This window comes from Leucoraja erinacea, chromosome 1 (genome assembly GCF_028641065.1).
Source record: "Leucoraja erinacea ecotype New England chromosome 1, Leri_hhj_1, whole genome shotgun sequence".
Classification (NCBI taxonomy): domain Eukaryota; kingdom Metazoa; phylum Chordata; class Chondrichthyes; order Rajiformes; family Rajidae; genus Leucoraja; species Leucoraja erinaceus.
The window spans coordinates 85,264,633-85,283,698 of NC_073377.1; the positions used below are offsets into that span (position 1 = coordinate 85,264,633).

General features: G+C 38.4%; 1 protein-coding gene across 1 annotated transcript in view; it reads left to right on the forward strand.

Annotated features, from left to right (window-relative positions):
• Positions 1-19,066, forward strand: part of adgra3 (adhesion G protein-coupled receptor A3) — a 132,261-nt gene that overhangs the window by 102,126 nt on the left and 11,069 nt on the right. The window contains exons 7-16 of the mRNA XM_055638260.1: positions 4,324-4,537; positions 5,406-5,570; positions 8,029-8,227; positions 10,271-10,420; positions 12,036-12,197; positions 12,802-13,014; positions 14,690-14,897; positions 15,626-15,834; positions 16,572-16,696; positions 17,202-17,325. Coding sequence (XP_055494235.1) covers positions 4,324-4,537; positions 5,406-5,570; positions 8,029-8,227; positions 10,271-10,420; positions 12,036-12,197; positions 12,802-13,014; positions 14,690-14,897; positions 15,626-15,834; positions 16,572-16,696; positions 17,202-17,325 — 1,769 coding nt within the window. The remainder of the gene's footprint in view (positions 1-4,323; positions 4,538-5,405; positions 5,571-8,028; positions 8,228-10,270; positions 10,421-12,035; positions 12,198-12,801; positions 13,015-14,689; positions 14,898-15,625; positions 15,835-16,571; positions 16,697-17,201; positions 17,326-19,066) is intronic.

A 19,066-nucleotide genomic window follows, 5' to 3' on the forward strand; every position in this document is an offset into this window, starting at 1 on the left:
GACTGGTAACTATGCATTTCGTCCAAGCACATTATCGCACGCGTCATGCAATCCGTCTTAAATGACCACTTAAACTGTCATTTGGCAACCTAAAAAGCTGTCAAGGTTGCCCGGCTGGCAACAGGGAAAACAAGTTAAGTGAGAGCCCTGATTAGGTCCCATTAGGTACTAATATATTAGGTACCATGACACTCAAAATATTTAAAACTGTGCTGCAAGATGTAAAGGGCGTGTCCCACTTAGGAGACCCAAACAGCAACCTTTGGTGACCTTGCCCGCCACCCACAAAAAAATCAAGGTCGAGGTGACCTGCAACCTCCTACCACCTCCCACGAATATGTTGAAAACCTTCCTCGACTATGAAGAAAACTGGCTTCAACGACCTGCGACTAGAAAATTAGCAATTTTTAAAACGGCAACCTATTTTTAGTCGAGGCCGGTTTTAAACATGATGAAAAAATAGCAGCAACCTAGATGAAGCCTCGACCACGCAGAAACCACTTTCGACCATTAGGGAGAGTGACCAAAACCTCCTGTGACCTCATGGAACCATGGGTGGCGGGCAAGGTCACCAGAGGTTGGTGTTTAGGTCTCCTAAGTGGGTTAGGCCCTTAAGTCACTTTACTGACTGCATTCTAATGATTTGAGTTGGCCGCTGGTCTGGCCCATTCCTAAACTGCCCTTGTTCTACTTCTGTAATCATTGATAATGTCTGCTGTCCAAATGAACATTTTTGGCTGTCCTACTTCTGAACAATGGGTAAAGGATGCACTGTAATTTATTTAGAACCAGCCAGGAAGAAATCTGTCCCCTTAAATCCTTATGTGCCTTGGGTGCTCAAAAAACTGAATATGGTAACAATGGTTATTATACATTAAAAGAGAGAAAATAACTAAAGCTTTGGGATTTGAGATTCATGGGCTGAGGCAAGGCCATCTAAATCGGAGGGTAGAAAACAGGCATTTATTAACCTTTATGGTTTATTACCCTGTGGGCAAAGACAGACTGTGAGGACTCTAGTAAGAAGTAACACACTGTATAATCTTTGACAGATTGCAAATTATATTGAGCAAGAATATTGCTGAAGGTAAGCTTTAAAGGAATGTTAATATTTCTCAAGAGAAGCTCCATTTCAAGTACGATCGTCATTCAATCTAAATGTCAAGGCACTGTATCAGCAGTGTGGAACTATCTGCACCACAGGGATAGCAGCTGTCCTAGAAGGTGTTTTTTTCTGAGAAATTCTCAGCCCAGAGGGGCAGAATGTAGAAAGTAGCAATGATTTATCATTCTGTTCTCACCTTTGCGGTTGCATTCTTATCTAAGCAAAGGTTACGTAGAGCATACATTGAACAGTGCAGCCTACAATGTCTGTGCTGAACATAATGTCAAGTTAAACTCATCTCATCTACCTGCAAGTGATCCATATTCTTAATTCCTTGCATATTCATGTTTATATATCTAATAAAAGTCACTTAAAGGCCATTATTGTATCTGTAAGGTTGTGGATGGAATTAATGATTGTCTGATTCCAATCAAAACCTACGACATGTTTAACAAAATACAAAAATTAACATTCAAATGAGAAATATAGAAACATAGAAAATAGGTGCAGGAGTAGGCCATTCTGCCCTTCGAGTCAGTACCGCCATTCAATATGATCATGGCTGATCATCCAAAATCAGTACCCCGTTCTGGCTTTTTCCCCATATCCCTTGATTGCCTTAACCCTAAGAGCTAAATCTAACACTCTCTTGAAAACATCCTGTGAGTCGGCCTCCACTGCCTTCTGTGGCAGAGAATTCCACAGAATTCACAGATTCTGGGTGAAAAAGTGTATCCTCATCTCATTCCTAAATGGCCTACCCTGCATTCTTAAACTGTGACCCCTGGTTCTGGACTCCCCCAACATTGGGAACATCTGCCTCTACCCTGTCCAATCCTCTAAGAACTTTATATGTTTCTAAAAGATCTCCTCTCATCCTTCTAAATTCCAGTGAATACAAGTCCTGTTGACCCATTGTTTCATTATATGTCAGTCCCGCAATCCCGGGAATTAACCTGGTCAACCTACACTGCACTCCCTCAATAGCTATAATGTCCTTCCTTAAATTAGGAGACTAAAATTGCACACAATACTCCAGGTGCAGTCTCACCAGGGCCCTGTACAACTGCAGTAGGACCTCCTTGCTCCTAAACTCAAATCCTCTGGCAATGAAGGCCAACATGCTATTAGCTTTTTAGCTGCCTGCTGTACCTCCATGCTTACTCTCAGTGACAGTGATATATTGCATCATTTAGAGTGGTGCACTGATGCAACTGATAGCCCAATTGCCTCAGCTCCAGTGATCTAGGTTCAATCGTGATCTCTGGTGATGTCTGTGTGGAGCTTACAGATTCTCCCTGTAAAGGTGTGGTTTTCCTCCATTAACCCAAAGAGGTTCAAACTAGCCGGTTAGTTGGTCAATGTAAATTGCCCCAAACATCGAGATGAGTAATAGTGTAGGTTGGAAGGAGGAGCAGGTGTGTGATTGGTGGGGATGTGGAGAGAGCAAAATGGGAATAGTGTAAGATTATTATGTTGATGCTTTGCACAGACTTGGTGATCTGAAGGCCTTGTTTCTGTTTTGTATGACTCAATGACTCTAATGCATTGCTTATTGATAAAAAAAATACATCAATTGATGCTCCTGAACACATCATCAGTGATGTAACCTGGGGTCATTGGGTGTTTCAGGTCTTTCAATATCAGACACCCTCACCCAGGCGACCCATCCATGGTTGATCAGACCACGACGTGTTCAGGTGACATTCGCTCCTCCCCTTGGACCTCCTCTCCTGATCCAGAGCCATCTCGAGGCCTTCTCCGCTGCCTCTGTAGTGTTCTTGATGGCTCTTCTCCTCTCCATTCCGTTGATGCCCAGTGCACTCAATGCTTTGTAGAGTGATTGCCCTGCAAACCCCCTGCAGCCAACCTCGATGGGCATACACCTTGCCTTCCAGCCCTGCTTACGGCAGTCTATGACCAGCTCTTCATACTTGGTCATCTTCCTCTCGTGGGCCTCCTCCCGACGGTCCTCCCACGGCACTGTCAGTTCCAACAAGACGATGCTTTTGGTCGCCTCTGAGACCAGGAGGATATCTGGCCTCAGGGTGGTCGTGGCAATGTGCTGTGGGAACTTTAGCTGTTTCATCAGGTCTACAGAAAGCTGCCAGTCCTGCGCAGTCGCCAGGATTCCTGACGGATTCCTGGCTGCTGTGGTTGTTGGCAGCTGCACTCCGGCCTTCACGAAGGTGATCATCTGGGTGGTGGGGCGTTCTCGTCTGCAGCTGCTGATTCCCATGCTGATGGCTTCTGCAATGGGTTTAAGAACCTGTTCGTGACGCCAGGTGTACCGGCCCTGCCCAAGAGCCTTTGGGCAGCAGCTCAGGATGTGTTCCAACGTCCCCTTGCCTGAGCATTGCGGGTAATCTGGAGATTCCGCATTGCCCTAGATGAAGAGGTTCAATGGTCTGGGCAGGACATCATACGCTGCCTGGACCAGGAACTTGATGCGCTGTGGTTCAGCCTGCCAGAGCTCAGTCCATGTGACTTTTCGGTCCATGGCCTGTTCCCATCTTGTCCAGGCTCCCTGTTGCCTCAATCCAACTGCTCTGGTAGACCTCTCCTCCTCCACCACTGCCCTCACTTCCTCCTGGACCAGCCTGCGCCTCTCCTTCCGCTTGGCCTTGTCAAACTGGGGAGTTGAGAAGATTCCCAGGCCAGCTCTTCCCCGAGTCACTGCTCCCACCAGGACGTCAGGTTATTAGTCCTGCTCTCCAAATTAATTTGCTAGATCGGGCAGATGTATTCTTAGAACTTTTCATTTAGTGTATAATAAATGTCATTACCCTAAAACTGACAATCTGGTGCACTCAGGACGTCGGTGCTGGCCTTGTAGATTTTCCAGACCATTGGCTTCTATTCTATTAATAGCCCAACACACTTTTAATTCACTTGTGTTTTTGGATGTTACACAGTATTGTAATAAACCTTCCAATGAACACAGTGAGGTATAAGGGAGTGACACATATCTCCTTATGAGCCAGATTTCAGAATGATCATAAGGTCACGTGATGGGAGCAGAATTAGCCCATTTGGCCCATTAACTCTACTTCGCCATTCAATCATGGCTGATCCATCTCCTCCTCCTAACCACATTGTCCTGCCTTCACCCCATAACCCTTGATGGCTTATTGCTGTTTCACTGTGTTGGATTCTATAAGCTAAATGAGTCTATGGTTGTGAACTAATTTTTTTAACTAACTTTAATTGTGTTACAGATGCTCCTCTTGAGCTGCCATCCTTTCAGTTGAGTCCTTCCCATCGTCAGGTGGTGTTTGAGGGGGACAGTCTCCCTTTCCAGTGCATTGCTTCTTACATTGATCAGGACATGCAAGTTCTCTGGTATCAGGATGGAAAGATGGTGGAAACTAATGAATCCCAAGGAATTTATGTTGAAAAAAATATGGTTCATAATTGTTCCTTTATTGTAAGGTAATACAGCAACTTGCATCATTGATAGCTTGCAATTAGAAGTAAGAATATTTATTTCAAGAGTGTTTTGCATTGCACTCATTGATTAGTTTTGTAGAACATTCAATTCTTTGCAAAGAACATATGTATTGTTGTTTTATGGAGATCAGATAATATACATTTTTTTAAGTTTTCTTTTTAAAATATTTTCGGGTAACTAACTTGCAATATGTAAAAAAAACCACAATTGGGATTTTAAATTCAGTTAATTAAATACATTTAGAATAAACATTTGCTCAAATCCAAGCGATTCAAGATTGCTACAAAAGGACAATGAACACTGGCTTTGCCAGAGATACATCCTTGAAATAATTTAAGAAGAAACATTTTTGCACCATACTTGGTGTGGTTTGCTGTATTGTTCATAAATCTTCAGATCATTGATCAAAAGAAACTAATCATAAATGCATAAGATATGTTGTTAAGACCTAGCAATACATATTATTTCTTATCCGTAAACTTGTCTTTTTAAATGAAGATGATGATGGCCAGTGCAAGTTTATACTATTACTGCAGAATTTAAGCATGTAACACCAGATTTTCAGAAATATGCATACTTGGCTTAGAATCTAAAGATTTTGACCTGTCTAAATTATACTCTTTACTTGGTGAGTTTAACATTCAAAAATACTTTTTTTGCATATGATGGCCTTGAAAGCACAGAACCACTGCAAAAATGAGTCTGTATCTGGAAAGTTTAAACTTTAACTGAACCTCACATGCCTGCAGTTAATACAAAATGTCGTTTATAGAACTGCTGTTTTATTCAAACTTGAGCATTCATACCTGTGTTTCTGTTGATTGCTAATGAAACTGTTTCTAAATGCAGTACACTAACTATTTCAAATATCCAAATGGATTCGTCTGGAAACTGGGAATGCCAAGTCCAAACCAAACGTGGAAACAACACAAAACAAGTCAATGTCGTCGTCTTGGAAAGCTCGGCTAAGTACTGCCCTCCAGAAATGGTGATGAACAATAAAGGGGATTTCAGGTAAACTTGCATTAATTTACAAAAGGCTTGCATAAGGTTTCATCACTGTGATTACATCCTTCTATTAATAGAATTAAAATGCTTTCTCTAAAATTAGACAAAATCATTGGTGTGATGAACTAGCTCATAATTATTGACTTCCAATGTCCTAGTAATAGTTTCTTGAACATTTATCCGCAACACTCATTCTTTCTTTTGCAAGGAATCCATGTAGAGGCAATCTTGATACTCATTACTGTGTTATCGATACTGTGCAGTACAAGGACTTGCCATAAAATTGTGGTCCTTGTATAAGGTCCGCCTACAAAAATGCTGAAAAATCTTTAATAATCAGTTGGCTTATCAAGATGTCAAAGCTTTGAATGTTACTAATGTATTCAGAAGCATTCACAGATTTATTCAAAATTGATCAAACAATTCCACTTTTGAAGATATCTTAAACATGAAAATAAATGAATATATAATTGGATTTAATTATTTGCAAGTTATTTTGTGTTTTAATTTGATTACGTCTAAGATGGCTTTTATTCTGAGCACCTACTTATTAATAATTACTACATTTCCAAACATTGATAGTGGCATCAAAGAAGATGGACAAACAATGCTCTGATTGCAATGGTGTAATGTTCTTTGGTTACCAAACTTTTTTGTTCAGCTTGCAATTTGGATTGATACATGGAAGGAAGGAATGCTGAATTACTTTCAGGAGTTGCTGTTTTACAATGAAGTTAAAGCCACCCATGTACACAAATCCAAACATTTTTAATTTGCATAGGCTTTATGTGCTAAGCTGCTATTCTGGGATAACTAATAATTAGTTTTGTGAGTCCAGTGTTAGATCAGGATATTTTAATTTTTGTCTGATATTCCATGTCTGAACAAAAATAACTTTAATGTCTGTAATATACACTGGAATATGTAAAATGTGCTCTGTGATCTAGGTTGGTCGCATAATGCTAACTTTAGAGATTATGTTCATTAATAGGCAAAAACTACATTACAAGTTAGCATTTTGAACTTTCGTGTCTTCAGAGTTCGGAGATGAGAGGGCAGCAGAGTTTGGCTGTGTATAGCACAAGATTAAAGTTGGGGAAATGCAGAATTTGTATTAATTACATGGAAATGGTTAAAGCAGGGGTGGAGGAGAAGTTGTACTGAGGCCAGTGGGTGAAATGGTACAGGAAATAATTTTAAATTTGAGTTGATAGACTCACTCACCAGTTTAGCTGAGTGAGCAGATGAGTAAATGATAAAAAGGCTGGGGCTTGACAGTAGGCTGCAGAGCTGAGGGCGAACTCAGATTTACACAGGGTAGTAGACGGATTTAACGGAATAGGTTGCTAATGTTGCAAAGTGGTATCTCTAAATCACAAGCAATGCAACATATAATTTGCTAAAAACATTTACTTATGCACTTAATTATCTTGAGTCTCTGTGTACTGCAGTTGTTTGGGCCAAATTAGGATAACAAGCCTATGGAGATAAAACTTTGGGGGAACATGGTGTTGAATAAAGTTAAGGAAAGAAAATTTGGGAACTGGTAAAGAGGGAAGAAATCAATCCAAATTCCCAACCTGCCTCAACGTGTGAGATTCTGCTCCTGTTAACATATTTTTAGCCAGTATTTTGTAAGCAATAGGCTCCACACTTTTGAGCATAATTCTCTGCACACAAGACCACAACAATCTGCAGGTCGCTCTCGAGCAGGAACATTCCACTAAACCAAATGATCTCCTCAACCAATTCACTGTATCACTTAGATTTTTTTTATTGAAAATTAGAAATATAACATTTGTCCTTTTGCATATAGTATTCTTAGAATCTTGTACATTCCTTTTTGTTGCATTTATCACAGGTTTTTCCCCTTTCAACAAAAATAATATATCAAATTATTTTGTATGATAGTTTTCCAATTAATCATCTGTTACATATTTTCAGAAGCAGTGATGAAAATAATCCAGTTTGAAGAGATTAAATTTGAAGAGATTAAGATTTGTTTGGTGCATTTGACGAGCTCCACAATACTTAGAAACTGTGATATTTTGTATTTTAGATCATAGAACTGCATTATTGCAAACTTGTCTTTATATTTTTCTCAGTTGCAGAAATCAGAATACCTTTTGTAAAAAAATATGCTACAGTACCTTACCATTACATAGGGGGAGGGATATGGATCTTTTGCAGACAGCGGAGATTAGTTTAACTTGACATGATGTATAGCAGGGTCATTGTGGCCCAGACGGGCTGTTCCTGTGCTGTACTCTTTTATATACTGATCATTTTATCTCACTGGAGGAAATGTCAATAAATATGCAGCACTGTCATTGATCAGCTAGGTTTGGAATAGCTACCTTCTGTCAAATAGTTGAATGTGTTCATTAATATGGTGTGGGCATTATACTGTATTTCTGTTTTAAGCCCAGTGAATAGATTGAATTAAATATTATTCCGTGTTCAGGTGGCCTCGTACACTGGCTGGCATTACTGCCTACCTGCTCTGTACCCGATACTCTGCAAGCACTGGTATTTACCCCGGAGGCTCTCAGGATGAGAAGGCTTGGCGCAAATGTGATCGAGGGGGCTTTTGGTCCGATGACAACTATTCTCGATGTCAGTATGCAAATGATGTTACACGGGTTCTTTACATGTTTAACCAGGTAACCACAGTGAGGCCTTTTATCTTAGACAACATATCACAAGCTGTATAAATATTCAAGCTTAAACATATGGTGCAAATTGACTTTAATAATAATAGTAATGGCAGGTATTAGTATTGCTGTAGCATTGCCCTGTCCGATAGTCATACCTTTGTTGGTGAAGAGCAGTTTATTTCCGTAAAGCATCACTATTCTGCAGATTGCTGTTTGTTGGTCACTTTGACTCTGCATGTATCTCCTTGCCTTCAATACCAAAGTTTGGCAGTTTAGTTCTCGCACTGGGACATGAGCCCACATCCAGACTACAAACCAATACAACAATTACTTGTATTTCTGTATCCCCTTTTAACATGTTAAAATATTCCAAGCAGCATCATTGAAGAATCATGGTGCTGATTTTGACAATACATTGTGGAAGGAGGTAGTGGGGTACATGCCCAAAATCTGTACTGGCTTACTTTTGATTTATTGAGGAAATTTCAGTTTAGAACCTCAACAGCTATACGGAGGGGAGTTATTGGATGAATAGTGCGTTTGGGGATGAGCTGGTCCTTAATTGGAGGACTTATTGTAACAATGAAGGAAACCCTGAGGTGTTAAATGATATTAACACCATGGTGAAAATTTAAATATCTAGCTTTATTTAACCATGAACAAGTATAAATCAGCAAGAATAGGCGGGAAGGGATGGGTTAACCAGGGAGTTTCAATTGTGGTATTGCTATGATCTACAATTAAGTGGGGATGTGGGAATTGCCAGGACTGCTCACAGCCAGATTTGCAGTGAATTGTTTTTGGGGCGGGCATGGCTTGCAGGGAGTGGAATTTATGTAATCAAGTTTACAAAGGGTAAAATGATAGATACTGATCCATTGTAACAACCAGTCTGGGCGTTTTTTTCAGCTCCAGAATAACAGGCAGGCAGGCAGCGATAAAGCTCTCTTGGTGTAGAATGACTGAAGGGATGGGACATTACTTTAGGGTTAGAGCTGATATTAAGGGTGCAAACACTGATTTGATATTTGACAGATGGAAGAAATCAGGATGAAATCATGGTAAAAGAATAACATTTGTAAAGGAGACTGAAGGCATATTTCTAATGTTCCTGACGTTGGGGGAGTCCAGAACCAGGGGCCACCGTTTAAGAATAAGGGCTAGGCCATCTAGAACGGAGATGAGGAAAAACTTTTTCACCACGGAGAGTTTTGAATTCTCTGCCTCAGAGGGCAGTGGAGGCCAATTTTCTGGATGCTTTCAAGAGAGAGTTCGATAGACCTCTTAAAGATAGCGAGTCAGGGGATATGGTGAGAACGCAAGAACGGGGTACTGAATGTGGATGACCTGCCATAATCACAGTGAATGGCAGTGCTGGCTCGAAGGGACGAATGGCACCTATTGTGTATTGTCAAACTTAAATCTGCAGAATTTATTTTTTGTTCTTCAGCCAAGTAGATATTTCAGGCAAGCAAACACTGGAAGGGTCAACAAAGGAGTTGGCAAGATTGAGCTTGGTTGCAGAAATCAACACTGTTTTGGGTGATTTTGTAAAAAATAAATCATATTTAGATAGAAGATATGCTTCAAACTTTGCATATAAAAGTAGACACAAGGAATTCCAGATGCTGGAATCTTGCATAATTCACCCGACTCCGCAGTGTCTCTGGTTGTGGATGTAGAAGTTTTGGGTGTTAGGATTAATGCTGATAATAGGGATATTTTGACTTTTGGATGAATCATCTTCCTCCTTCTGGTACATATGAATTAATACATTCTAGTAGCATAGTCAATGCAAAAGCATATTTTACAATGCACAACACAGTGTGAAATGAAATGCAATGAATTTGAGACCTGTCCTCGTGAAGTATTTTTGCCTGTACTCAATTCATAGCATGTCTCCCTTTTCTCTGGGTGAAAGTATAAAAGAGAGATGGCTTTTTATTTTATTTATAGCACTCTCTTTGCAATTGCTTTGTCCATCTGCTACAAGAAGGTAACTTTCTTTACATTTTACATCTGCATTTACCTTTTATTTTAATTAAACAGATGCCTTTGAACCTTACAAATGCTGTGGCAACAGCACAACAACTCCTGGCTTACACAGTGGAAGCAGCAAACTTTTCAGATAAGATGGATGTCATTTTTGTGGCTGAAATGATTGAAAAGTTTGGCAAGTTTGCAGAGAAATACAAGGAGGTGGGATGCTTTTTAATGATTTCATTATATAATATACCTATCAATATTTAAATATATTAGAATTAGAAAAAAAAAAATGGATACACGTATGCAAAAAAGTGATGGGATGTTTAGCCCATGAATGGATTATATTTCAACTTGTACAAGAGTTACTTTATACAATGGTGTAGTGGCCTGGTCAAGGTCAGGAAAAGACCGGACGCCAGGCGGATTCAAAATAAGCTTTTTAATTCCAACAGTCCAAGAACACACACCGACACTCTTATCTCTACCCCTCGGGAGTCGACCGGTAAACCCCGTGGCAGACCAACGCCCCTGTCCCTCAATCGGCGAGGGGGATGATCCAAGGAGTGGCCTACCCCCCAGGGACCGCCACAATGGTCTACTTTAAGAATGTCAGATTGATGGATGATGGATTATTTTGCTCCCAACTGCTGCACACTAGCTTGCTAATGAACACATCTTCCCAAACCTACTCTTATACTTTTTGTCCTTGATCTCTCTGATAGAAATGGAATTCCTCGCTAACTTTGGGAGGCCATATCCCATATTGTATAATCCTGCAATTAGTTTTGTTTTCTCTGAGATTTCTGAACATCTACTTCTCAAATACATTTAATCTTAAAAAAAAAATGCTCATTAGGAAATTAAGGGGTATGATCTGCAGAAGAGCAAACTGCATGATTGAAATGTAACTATTTATTTACATTTAACAGTATTTTGAAATTATTTAATGAATTTGACTGTGAACAAAAGACAAATAATAGTGGTACATATTACCAATCTCTATTTTCTGTATCTACAAAATGTTTGAAGAGTTATATAAATTATATTTAATTTCTGCCTTGCAGTTGTTATAATTGTTCAGTCTGATTGTCATCCAGTTTGATGTCAGCATTATTCCTTAATGCCACAGATACATTACAGATAGCTCACGATTTTGTGAGCTGATGCAAGGCAGTTGCAAATTCACTACTGTAACAGCACAATTGAATAGTTAGGATGGCAGGAAATGTTGTTTATGTATTTAAGTTGCTTGGCATTTGTCTCAGTGAGAGATTAATTAAATGTCCTTGCTCGTCCAGCAACTATCAGACAACCGTTTTGTTGCTCATGGATTTACGTTGCTTAAAGAAAAATGACATTCTTTAAAAAGTTTAATGTTTTGTTTGGTTAAGACCAAACAGTGATATATGGTGGAAGAAATTCATGTAATCTGTAAATATCGTAAAGATTATATTTCATTTCATGGCACTAGAACTATTACAAAAGTTCAGGTATTAGACAACAGACCGTAGACAATAGGTGCAGGATAGATGCAGGAGTAGGCCATTCAGCCCTTCGAGCCAGCATCGCCATTCAATGTGATCATGGCTGATCGTCATGATCACGTCTTGTCTTGGCATCCAATTTGTCAAAGGAAATGCAATCATACCATGAATATTTTGTACAGAGTTATTTAAAACAAAAATAAATTGTTTTTATGTTGTGCCAACGTTTACTAGTTTTTCACTTTTGTCACAGATGTGGCTGCAATAGTTTATACTGTTCAATCGCCTGGAGACATTTTTCTGTCAAGGGATTAAATTTGAAAAATAATGTTTATTCCTTTTAGCTTGGAGATGTCATGGTGGATATTGCGAGTAACATCATGTTAGCAGATGAACATGTCCTCTGGATGGCACAATGGGAAGCTAAAGCCTGCACTCGAATTGTTCAGTGTTTACAACGGATTGCTACTTACAGGCTAGCCAGTGGAGCTCAAGTTTATTCCACAGTAAGAATGGTGTCCTTAAAATATTCTGCAGCTATTGTGTTTTCTGCATCTGTTAAACAAGTCCACAAAAATTGTTCTTGTTTGACTGGTAAACAACAGCCATGCTAAGCCATCTAATTTTATTATAAAATAAAGCATACCATGTCACCTCTCTTTTTATCATGACTTCCCACGCCTGATAGAGGTGTTGATTATTTATATATGTGTGCTATAACATGCTTTCACAAGTTTTAGGAGTAGAATTAGGCCACTCGGACATAAAAATCTACACCACCAATCATGGCTGATCTCTGCCTCCTAATCCAATTTTCCTGCCTTCTCCCCATAACCCTTGACACCCGTTTTAATCAAGAATGTGTCTATTTCTGCCTTAAAAATATCCACTGACACCCTCCACATCCCTCTGTGCCAATGAGTTCCACAGATTAACTACCCTCTGACTAAAGAAGTTCCCTCCTCACCTCCTTTCCAAAAGAGCGCCCTTTAATTCTGAAGCTATGACCTCTGGTTCTAGACTCTCCCACCAGTGGAAATATCCTTTCCACATCCACTCTATAGTACGTCTTTCATTATTCTGTATTTCTGATGGTTATTTTTCTTGCAGTATTCTCCAAACATTGCAATGGAAGCCTCTGTGGTGAAAGCCAATGGCTTCACTGGGTTGACCTGCACCGTGTTCCAGAAAGTCACCATGGCAGATCGATCAGGACTAGCTGACTTTGGACGAAGAGATCCTGATGGCAACCTAGATAAACAGTTCAGTTTTAAGTGCAGTCCTGGCAATATCAGCAACACACTTTCTAGTTTTGTAATCAAGGTAAACAGGCAATCACAGTCATGCACATGTTATTATTTTATATTATGCTTTATATTTGCTCTGATAATATTTGCTCAGTGACTTATATTCAAGAAGTGGATTTGCAAGGAACGGTAAATTAACACTGAAACTAGGAGGTTTTTTTTGGAAGGAATGCCCGTGAATATTGGCAAAAAAATGTTGTTAATGTTATTGAATTGCCAGTAATTACTGGCAAAAGACATTTGGGGTTTATATTTTCAATGTCATTTAAGACTGTTTTAACGTTGCTAATTATTTATAACAAAATATTGCAATAAATTCAAGGAGCGAGGAAAGAGACCTGGCAGGGGTGGGAAGCTGCGTTGGTGCCTTTCAGAGTTTTCACAATGTTTACTATATTCTTCTATACTTTGAATAATGTAGTAAAATTATTTACTATAAATCATACTTAAATGATAGTTAATTGGAACTATGTTATTAATTTCACAATCTCACATGAAATAGTCGATATTGGTTAATCAATTTTATTAATAGACAATATACAATAGGTGCAGGAGTAGGCCATTCGGCCCTTCGAGCCAGCACCACCATTCACTGTGATCATGGCTGATCATCCACATTCAGTACCCCGTTCCTGCCTTCTCAAAGCATATGGAGCCAATGCAGGTGTATGAGGGCAAAGATTTGGCACACTTAGGAGTGAAATGTCTTGACAGTTTGGGTTGGAATATATTTGTTTGCCTTTTTCAAGCATGCTATAAGAGCTTCAAGTGAATTGTGTCCTTAAAGTGGTCCAAACTTGAGGAAATTTTAGCTCCACTGGATTAACAGCAATAATGTGAAACTAGGCCAAATGATGGGTGTAATCGTGGTCAAAGTGATCTTTAAGAAACTGACATCATTCTACACATGACTAACCTTACACTTACATAAATCTATTGTCCAAATTAATTCCAATGAATGTATCATTCCACTGATTTGACTGTGGTTAGTACTAGGTAATAACAATTGCAGGACAACAAATTTGTGTTTATTTTAGAAATTCCAATCATTTAAATTGCTTTTTGACTTCAATCAACCCTTCTGATTAAAATAAATGTAAAACGTTGTGAAATGAGTAAGTTGTGTATCTGAATTTTCTTTCTGCCTCTTCAGTTGTTCCTGAAGACGGACTCAAATTTTCTAGATTACTGCTGAGCAGTTTAATTTTGTACAGTCTGAATCCTGTGTCAGTGGAACATTAAATGGATATCTTTATTTGCCTGGAAAAAATGTGCAAACATACTTCTGCAAAATAAAGATATTGGTACTTTGAGCGAGTTAAAAGGATAGGGATGGCAGACGAACATTGGATAGCTGATCGCCCTTGTGTGATGGTTAAATATTTTCCTAAAATTGCTGTGATCATTCTTCCACTTCATTGTACTTCGTAGGGCTTCATTGCCTATAAAGGATTTTGGATCATGCACAAGGTGTAAAATGTGGAATGTAAATCCAAGTATTTTTGTTTATTTTCACTCTGCAGTATCGTGTGATATTCTCAAAGATGATACTTCGCACTCACACAGAATTTAAATTAACCAAGTTCTTTTTAAATCATTGTGTTTGTGTCTCTTTACTCTTTTTGGCAAATGACAAATCATAATCATTTCTATGTGAAACTTCTAAAACTATTTATTTGAATACTCCATAGAATACCATAGCAGAGGCATCTATTCAATTGCCACCATCCTTGTTTTCCCAAAATCCTGTATCAACTCAAATGGACGATGCAGTCTACAAATTACAGCTTATTGCTTTTCGGAATGGCAAACTTTTTCCAAGCACGGGGAATTCTACAAATTTGGCAGATGATGGAAAGAGACGGACTGTGGCCTCTCCAGTCATCTATACTAAGATAGGTAGGGAGGTACCCAAATTTCATTTCTGATTTCTGTTTATGATAAATACTTTCAGCAGTTATGAGGAATATGAATAATTAAAATGTGGAGTATAGAGTGTTGGAGGGGTGATTTATTTATTTCATTGCATTATTGGCATTAGAATTTTAAAAATCATCCTTGCCATAGATAAAAATTGGGCTTTTGAATTGAAAATTCACAATCGCAAATGTGAACTAGCAGTGCAGGGAACCCGACCCTTGATTAAACACAAAATTTGACTTCCACTGTACTCATTCTGATTATCTTAGCATTTAGACAAACAACTTCACTATAGTTGTAATATTGGTAAATGTGCCAGTTGGTTACAAGCAGATATTTTGAAGAAATCATAAATCATTTTAGAGGTGGTTTGTTGTTTCCAAAGGGAGAACTATTTTCATGAAATCATTAAATAGACAAGGTGAAAAGGAAACCAGTACTTTTGTTTTAATCTTCACCCTCGGTAGGCAGTCATTTCTAGCTCATCATTTGTACAATTTCAATTATAATTTTGTCCTGAATCCAAAGAGAAAAGACTATATATCTGTATCCCAGACTCCACAATCTTACTGGTGACATGCCTCCACCAGTGTGGAAGAATGGTGTTAGTAAATCCATAAGTACGAAAAGTTAATGCAGCTTTTATATATGCAAATTTATGCTCTTGGATCTGCAGCTGCTAATTGATATTTGCTTTCCTTTAAAAGATGACACCAGTGTATATACTCTCAGTCAACCTATCACTGTGACACTGCGTCGTATTGCACATGGAGTGGATGCTATTGCTGCCCACTGGGACTTCAACCTTCTGAATGGTTATGGAGGATGGATTTCTGATGGCTGCCAGATTATCACATCGGATGAAAATGTCACCACAATGCAATGTTATACTTTGAATAACTATGCAGTGTTGATGGTAAAGTATTGATATTGCATGTTAATGCATAGAAAAGGTTTTTTTTCCTTTAGTTCCTTTTAAGCTGTCAATAAATAATGCTATACATCGCCCAACTGATGATTTTTAAAGCAATTCTAACTAACTCATTGCAGCCACAGACTGGATGCCAATGACTTCAGAATTGTAGCACTCTGGATAGTCTATCTTCCTTCCTAATGCATGCAACAGCATACCCAAATTCAATATTATACTTTCATTACTACAAATGGCCCAGAGTAATGGCTATTCAGTTCATGGAAAATCATCCTCAAATAATTCACAAATCACTGCCCAGAAATTGAGAAATTGAATAAAATCTGCTCACTAAATTTGTAAGAAAAATAAATAAACACTTGTTTTTCAACAGTTTTTTGATGCATGTGCAGATGATGTAGCTTTGCATTATGGAAAATCGTAATACGAACCATTTTCTAGGAATGCATCACCCCAAATGCATGGGTCACCCGTCCAGACATTGTCTACTGTACAAGCCTCATTAAATTGAATGGTGCCCTGCCTATTCTAAAATTTTGCCTAGTCTTTCAGTTCATTAAAAAAAAACCTCAAGATGTTATCTTGCAGCTGGTTATAAGACTGCTGCTTTTATAAACTGTGTAACTATGTTATTTGTGGCATTATGTGTGCTGTTGTTTCCTTCATCCTCCCTGACAAATATATATGTGTATCTTTAATTCTGAATATTGTTTACCCATCAGGATTTGACCAGTGCTGATTTCCTACAACAATCTGTTGCCCTCTTGCATCCAGTAATATATGTTGCTGCAACTATACTGCTCACTTGCTTGGTCATAATTATCGTAAGCTACATATATTACCACAGGTAATGCTTTTTCTAACAATCAATGTTATATAGGAATTGTGGCGTCGTTTCAAGTAGTGCGATTGGTATCATTTGAATAAAACAATCTCAATGCAAAATCATTTTACTGCAGATTTTGAAATTGTTAAAATATGTGCTCAACAATGTAGGGCTCGCACTGGTTATCCATTTCACTCTCTAGTTTAAAAGTGGGAAAATGCACATCAATACAACCCAATGCCAGACGCCCAAAGAAAGGTCCTATCACCTATCCATATTCTCCAGAGATGCTGCCGAACCTGAGTACTCCAGCACTTTGTGTCATTTGCATTTCGTTGTCTCTGTACTGTACACTGACAATGACAATTAGAATTGAATCTGAATCTGATTTTAAGTTAAAATGCCCTTCAGATTAGCTGACTCTTTGTATGAGTTGAGGGTCTAAGTTTGTTTTTGGTACAGAAATATTATTCGAATTGACGAGGTTATTTGGTAAAAATGCTGATAATGTGTTCTGTAATGGCAGTGTGGTCCGGATCAGCAGAAAGACCTGGCACATGTTGGTGAACTTCTGCTTTCACGTTTTCCTTACGTGTGCAGTGTTTGTAGTTGGCATCAATCAGACCAGGAATATTAGTGTTTGCCAAGCGGTAAGTAAAATCATTTTCATTTCTTTCTAATTGCCGAGTAATTACAGGATTATTTATAACAGTAGAACTATTTGTTCAAAATAAAATCACAAGTAAAATTAAAAATTGTAAATGAAATATATCTGAAGACTAGTTGGAGAGAGCATTGATCTGTAATTTCAGATAAGTGACAGTAATAATTTTATTTTGGAATGGCTGGATATTATCACCACATTTCTGTGACCATAATTTTGTTCTTATTCAACTAAGGGTGGTCAGTGCTGCAAGGTAAAAACTGTTTAGATATTTAGTTGGGGATGTCGTTATATTAGCATTCCTAATATAACGACATGAAATGAAATATAACTTGCCGTTAAACAAGTTGAGTATCAAAAGATGTCTCTCAAATCTCCACCAATGACAGTTTCCAAACCATGCAATTTCTCTGATATAAACGAAAGCTAAATTGGTCATTGGTAATTTTGTGCTGTAGACTTGTACCATTGGAAACAATGCAAAGGAAGGAAGGTTTGTAATTTTAAATAACACAAGTACAGTCAGCAAATTGGTATACTTGCAATTTTTTAACAGTGCATCAACAACAATACGTTAACCTAACTATTACAAAACACCATACAAGGACACAAAGTGCTGGTAACTCAGCAGATGAGGCAGCCTCTCTGGAAAACATAGACAGGTGGCATTGTACCTCAAAACCTTTCCTCACAAAACTTAGCTAATTTTGAAGAAGGGATTTGAAACAAAACATCACCTATCCGTATTCTCGAGAGATACTGCCAGACATGCTCACTCCAGCACTGTGTCCTTTTGTGTATTACCCCGCATTTGCAGTTTTTTGTTGCAACAGAACACCGCATTTTCACTTTAGTCATGCTATCACTTTTTTTTGTTTGCCATTAGTATCCTATATTCTTGTGTAAAAATGTGGCAAGAATGTGCCCTTATTTTGGGCATGTGGGATGAGACATTGTGGTGGTTCCTGGAGAGTAGGCCATTCCCTGGTTCATCCCCGTCGAGCTACGAAGATAAAAGCTGGGATTTTTGGAGCGAGACCAGTCTTCAGTCTCTCACTAAAGCGGAGATTAATGTACTGTGCTCATTATAGCCTCTACAGAATTTGCCTGGCTCCTCGCCTTCATTCTGGGCTCTCTCACACACCCGCTACAACATTACCTTTTAAGAAGGTCACATCGTTGATTTATTTAGCACCCAAATATTAGGAATTTCTACCAAAGTGTGAATCAGTTGATAGTAACAGTTCACCCTAATTCCATGAATTATTGCTTTGATTAATTTTTACTGGATCTCCGTACTGGGTCCAGCTGTTGATTTTACTTTTCTCATCATCTTATGTTTGTTTTTAGAATGACAGATTTTAAATAAAGCCTAATCTTAAATTTAAGTTGGGATAGAGAATTCCCATTTGAGCTTCATCGTGATGAGAATGGAGCAAAAATGACAATTGATAAGAATGCAGCATTCTTCCTCAATACTACGAGCCACTTACATACTAGAGTCGCTTGATGTAGGAAGAAATTATTACATGTTAAGAAAACTGGGATTTATAGTTGAAATGTAGAAGCTGAATAAACAAAATTTAGCAAAAATGGTTTGGTTAAAATATCAAAGAACCAAGTATTGGTTCATCAAAATGTATTTGAGGAACTGCCAAATGTGAAGATAAAAACATTGTGGTTCTCTATAGACACCATCTATTGTCTGTGTTTCATTGATAAATATG